Source organism: Alligator sinensis, unplaced genomic scaffold (genome assembly GCF_000455745.1).
Source record: "Alligator sinensis unplaced genomic scaffold, ASM45574v1 scaffold1032_1, whole genome shotgun sequence".
NCBI classification, from domain to species: Eukaryota; Metazoa; Chordata; order Crocodylia; family Alligatoridae; genus Alligator; species Alligator sinensis.
This window is the reverse complement of record NW_005842450.1, coordinates 128,843-134,767: the sequence shown is the minus strand read 5'-3', so window position 1 is coordinate 134,767 and position 5,925 is coordinate 128,843. Positions and strand designations below refer to the sequence as shown.

Genomic DNA, 5,925 nt, shown 5'->3' with positions numbered 1-5,925 from the left:
AGCGGGGGGCATTACCTGGCTGGCAGCCCACGTCTGTTTGTCAGTCCAGTCCTTGTGGTTGCGCACGTACCACCACTGGATCTCAAGCGAGTAGGAGGGGGAGCCGCTGCCCCGGAAAGAGCAGGCCATCTCCACGTCCTCCCCGGCGTGGGCCGTCATGTCGTGCGGGGTCTCTGTGAACAGGGCTGCGGGGCACAGAGCGGAGAGCCGGACGGCGGTTAGGGAGCGCAGGGCCCGGCCCCACCTGCCCTGCCCTCCGCGCGCTCACCCCAGACACCCCGCTGCCCCGGTCTAGGGCAGGGAGCAGCCCTCTCCGGCCCCCACCGCCCTTCTGCTCCAGCCGTGCCCTGAGCCGAGGTCCCGGGCCATCAGCGTGGCCCAGCCCCAGCCCTGCCCGGGGATGCACAGGCCATGCGCCCCCTCCCCAGCTCGTCCACCCCCAGGAGCCACCCTGCTGCAACCGGGCCGAGACCGCTGCTCACCCCGATCCCTGAGCTGGGCCCTCCTTTTGCAGCCCCCTGCGTTGCAGCGCAGCCCCAGGGAGCGCAGCCAGCTCCAGCCTCACATCCGCACCCCTCCTGCGGGCTCCCAGGAGGAGACGATGCCACGCTGCAAAGAGGAGCCGAGGGGCCTTGGGGTCAGCTGGTCGGTCCCCGTCCCCGTCCCCGTCCCCATCTCGGAGCAGGACCCTGCCCCTGCCGCCCCCGCGTCACGGCCCTCCATCAAGGAAGCACCAGCCCGTCCCGGCCTGCATCCAAGCCCAAACGAGAAGCAAGTCCTCACTGGCTGCGGCCCCCGCGCGCCATATGGCCGGCTCGCCGCTCCCGACACAAACGTTGCGTGGAGACGTCATTGGGATTCTTTTCATCTCCTCCGGAGAGACGATTGCTCCGCGGCAGCGACGGGTCGGTCGGGAGATGTCGCCGCCGGCGGCGAACGCCAGCTCTCCCTGCCCCGGGGCTCCGGGGGACTTGCACAGGCAGCCGTCCCGCCAGGGCACGGGGAACGGGGCCTGGAGCATCCTGGGGCTCCTGGCTGCCTTTGTCCCCCGTGCCGCAAGCCACGAGCTAGGACACGAGAGGCAATGCTCGCAGCTCCGCGCCCCGGCGCTGTCCCCTGCCATCGAGGTAGCACGTCTCCGGCTCAAGGGCACAAGAGGGCCCTGCTCGGCCACGGCCTGGCGAGACCAGCGAGCCGCCCCGGGGCTGGGCCGAGGTCCAGCCCCGTTCACACAAGGGCTAAGATGCTCCATCTCTTGGTCTGAAGCCAGGGTGCCCAAAGGGACCCGCTGTACCCGACACCCAGGCCTTCCCACCAAGCCCGCTCTCCTCCCAGCAGAGAGGTACACCGCAGCCCAGACGCAGGAGACAGGAGGGAAGACCCCGGAGGTCACCTGCAATGGCTCCCAGCCTGGCTTCTGGCGTCTAATTACTAGTATCCCCGGGCAGAGGGACCCCCTGCTCTCTGCCAGCCGGCCCAGCCCGCGCCTCGAATCCACCTGCCCACGCGAGGCTGCAAGGCCAATCCCTTCCGGTGTCCCGTGCCGCCCCCTGCCCCCGGGGTGCCCTGCCGAGCCCTGATCCGGTCTGAGAACTGCCTCATTATCAGCCTAGACAGAAGAGTTAATGCCTTTAATATCCCCCCGTCCCTCTGGAGCCCGGGAAATCCCATATACTTATCGCTTGGCTTTAATCCTTCCTCGCAGGGGAACTGAGGAAACGCAGCATCCGGGGCTTAGCCAGCCGCCCTGTCCCCCTGCGGGCACCGAGAATGACCGGGGCTCCAGGCACTGCAGGAAGGTGCCCCACGCTCCACGCCAGGCTCCCCGGGGCCTGCGCGACGCACTTTCCCCGCACGCCGGTGGGAGGACGGGATGTGCTGGGCAACACATGGCAAACGTCCGTGTTCCTGGTCCTGATACATCAGTGCTGGGGCCATTACCTTGGAACAATTAAACACTGATTGCGCTGACATCCTCAGCTCGCTGCCTGGGAGGGAGACCGGCCCCCAGGTCCCGACAGCTCGCTCTCGCGGTCACAGAGAGCACGACCAGCTGCTTCCCTTCCTGCAGCCGCGGGGCACCCGAACCGGGTGCTGGGGGCACTGTGCAGCCCCCCACGCTGATCTGCAGCTGCCAGCGCGGGGCCTCCATCCCTCCGGTGCCATGTCCACCTCTTCCATTCCTGCCAGCTCCCCAGGGCTTTGCAAATGCTCTCCTCTCCGGACCTGCAGGCACCCTGATGCTCCAGGACCTGCCGGAGCCCCCATCTCCGGGGCTGTGCAACGTGGAAAAGGTGCTGGAAGGAGCATAGCGCTGCTGGGGTATCGACGAGGCAGGATCGGAGGCCTCCAGAGGCAACAGCCTGGTGCGGGGAGCCCGCGCCGGCGTCACGCGCTGTCGGCCGGTAGAGCTCAGAGTCACTTGTGGAGCTGGATCTGCAGCGTGGAGGTCCCCGTTTCCCCGGGGCAGGAGCTGGGTGCAGAGAGAGGAGAGAAACCGGGACCAGTCCCCGCAGGCCCCTCGTCTCTGCTCTTCGTGACAGATGCATCCACGTCGCACAGGCTGGACCCGGGGCTGCGGGGCATCGGTAGCACGTGCAGGTGGTCGCCCCGCGGGCTGGGGGAGCTCCCTTCAAGGAGCGGAGCAGGTCCCACACGACCTCCCCGAGTGGATGCCCGGCACACGGTTCTCACGGGCACGAGCGGCACACGGCGTGCAACGCAGCCTCCGGAGCCTGCCCTCAGGCTCGGCTTTGCTGGTGGACTGGAAGGAGCAGGCGCGGCGCTGGGTCGATGGAGGCCTCGCGCCCACGTCTAAATTCCCAGGAATACAATTAAAAGCAGCTCCCACAGACTGCGATTTGGCAGAGAAAGGGCTTGATTGAACCGAACATCTTCTTCCTTTCAGGCTTTAATTGGGCAGCGCTTGTATTAATTAACCCCGGGGCTCGGCCTTCTCCTCCTGCAGCCGCACGGAGGCTGGTCCAGCAGCAGCCACCCGCCAAAGCTTGTGCCTTGCTCGCTGCCACGGCGAAGGCCCCCCGGACACTGCCCGGCGCTGCTCCAGCCCTTCCCTTGGGGCTTGCTCGTTCGAGGAGCCCAGCTGGGTCCGGCTGTTGCTTGAGCAGCTGGAAGGGCTCCAGGCAGCACCTTGGAGGCTGGGCATCTCCAGCGCCTGCAGCAGCACCGCGCCAGGCCTGCTCCCAAGCATCCCGAACATGGGATTGTGCCGCGGGGGCCAGCTGAGACCTTGTAAGAGACTGGTCGTAAACTCACGCGGTGAAAGGCGGCGGAGGGCTTAACGGGGAGGAGGCACAGGGCAGCAGTCCTCTCCCCCTCGGCTCCCTTGTCTCCCTCTCCTGTGGGGACGATGGCATCCGATACCCAGTGATGTCAGCTCAGGGTGGCCGCTCGGACAGCAGAAACGGGCAGCTCCGGGCAGCCAGAAGGGCCTGAGCTGGCCAGGCGGCTTGGACTCTTGGCACCGATTCCCACCCGGTGCCACCCATGCCAGGACAGGCCCCACCGGCAGGATATCCTGATCATGGGTCTGCCGGAGGAGGCAGCTCAAGCCCGGTGGCTGCAAAGCTGGAAGAGGCTCTCCCCTTCCTTTCGTGGAGAAGCAACGTGCAGGGCAGCCGCGAGCGCGCACCAGCGCCGCCCAGAAGCATCCCGCGCTCCCTGCCCGCACCCCAGACGACGCAGCCCACGGCAAAGGGACCGAGCCAGGCCAGGGCCGTGCACAGCTGCGATTGAAGCCGTCGCGTGGCCCTGGGTTGGCACAGATCCCCGAGGACGGCTCCCCCCGGCTCCCGTCGCATCCAGCCTTGCCGTTACGGCCTGACAGCGAGAGCGCGCGTCCGACTGACAGGTGGACAGGCCGATACCGAGCGCGACGCGGCTGTGAGTGAAGGGAGGGTGGCACGGTCCCCCGGCGCGAGATTAGGGACGCGCTGATGGACAGCGAGAGGCTGGCCGGCGGAGGGATCGGTGACAGCCGGAGCGATGCCGCGCGCGATACATTATCTACCCGGCCTCCCTGGAAGCCAGCCGGGGCAGGGAGCGAGGCTGATCCCCACCGCCGTCAGGCAGAGGCAGGGTGCGGGCGCCGCGAGGACGTTGCTGACAGCCGGGCTCCCAGCACAGGAAGGCGCCTCTGGGGCGGCCCCGCAGGGGAGGGAGGGAGGGGAGCAGCCCAAACCCAAGCTGCATCACCCGGATGCTCGGAGACATCCTGGGGTCAGCTCCAGCCTCAGAGGTCGCGTGCCCTGACCTCCAGGGAGAGGAGCTAGGCTGCCCGGCAGCAGCGAGGAGGGACGTGCAGCCAGAGCTCCCCAACCCTGACGGGCCAAGGAGTCGCCAGCCGTGTGCAGGGCTTAGCACACAAGATGCCCGTACAGGGGCTGATGCAAACCAGGTGGAAACCTGCCCTCTCACATGCCCCCCTGCGGCGGCACTGGGCCGCCTGGTACATGGAGCAAGGCAGACAGGCGCGGGCACCTCCCTTCAGGTACCCGAGTCCGAGGACCCGGGCTGGGGCAATGTGCTCAGCCCTCTCCGGCCTGGCAGCGGACTCTCCGAGGGTGGGAGTCCTTCAGGCTTCCCTCCCAACCCCTTCCAGCCTGCAGGTTGTTTGCAAACTATGTGCTGCTTCTGTCTTCAGCCGCTGGCGGTGCAATTGGCCGCCGAAATCACATGAAGTCACCCCCAGCTGCTCCCGGGGAAGCAGCACAAGCCCTGCAGCACCAAGGGCCCGGGCTGAGCACCCGTGATCCCGCCGGGGGAGCAGGGGGTGGAAGATGCTGGTCTTCCCAGGCAGGCCCCCGGGGCCCGGTCCGTGCCTGCGAGCAGGGCTTGACCATCACACACACACCAAGGGCCGGGGCCTGGCGCCCTGCGGCTGCTGCGATGAAGAGGGATGGCAATTCGAGCCATCGGGCGATTACCCCACGATCAGCGTGCCTCTCAAAGTTGGCAGCTGGCTGCCGCGCTCCCGAACGGCCCGTGCAAGTGATGGACAGGCCGGGGACCCTCCGGAGGCCAGGCATAAATGAGGAATAGCGACGGCACCGGCGGAAGAGAGGAGAACGGCCGCGGCAAGCGTGGCGTGGAGCAGGAGCGAAGCAGCGCTGGCTCGTCCACCCCGATGGCCCCCGCCCCGGGAGAGCACGGCGAGGGAGGAGCGCGAGCCTGCCCTCAGCCCCCGCAGCAAGAGCTGCTGGCAAGCCCACGGTGCCAGGCCACTGCCTGCGACCCTGAGCTCCCAGGCGGGGTTTGAGCATGCAGACAGGCACAGGCACGTCCCAAAGGGGCTGCGGGGCGAGGACAAGCCCTGGACTTCCTCCAGGGTGGACGGCGCGGGGTCCTGCCTCCTCGGACAGGGCCGCGACCACTGCAGGAGACGCCCGCGAAGGGCACGGCCCTTTCCACCGCAGCGCCACGGGACTGCAGACGTGGTGTGAGTTTGCACGGCCCAGTCTCCCTTCAGCCCCCAGCAACAGGACGGGGCTCCTGCCCCGGCTCCGGCCTTGCCCCGGGCTCTGCTCCCAGGTGCCATGTGCCCACGGGGAGCCCGTAGACGTGGGACGCCCCTCCAGCCGTGCCCTCGCCCCCGGCTGCCTTTCCCCTCCGCTGACATTGGCGCCGCGTCCTTAGACAAAGGGAAGGAGCCGGAGTGACTTTAATGGGCTGGCTGCACGGAGTGGTTTATGGCCCGCTCCCTGTCATAAACTGAGAAAATCAGGATCGATAAATCTTCCCGGAAACAAAAATCAGGGGAAATAAAGCGAGCTCAATGGGGAAACACAGATAAACGGAATTGAAAGCGCCTGCTGGGACAGCTTGGTGCTCCCATAAACCGGAGATATACAGGCTGGCGGCCGCGCCGGGCCGGCTGCGGGGTGCAGCGGGGAGCGCGGCCGGCCC

At 67.5% G+C, this 5,925-nt stretch overlaps 1 protein-coding gene across 1 annotated transcript in view; it reads right to left on the bottom strand.

The window, feature by feature from the left end:
* The window catches only part of VSTM2L (V-set and transmembrane domain containing 2 like), a 6,922-nt gene extending 6,469 nt beyond the window's left edge, over nucleotides 1–453 (bottom strand). The window contains exon 1 of the mRNA XM_025212177.1: nucleotides 16–453. Coding sequence (XP_025067962.1) covers nucleotides 16–159 — 144 coding nt within the window. The 5' untranslated portion in view covers nucleotides 160–453. The remainder of the gene's footprint in view (nucleotides 1–15) is intronic.
* Nucleotides 454–5,925: the final 5,472 nt, after the last annotated feature.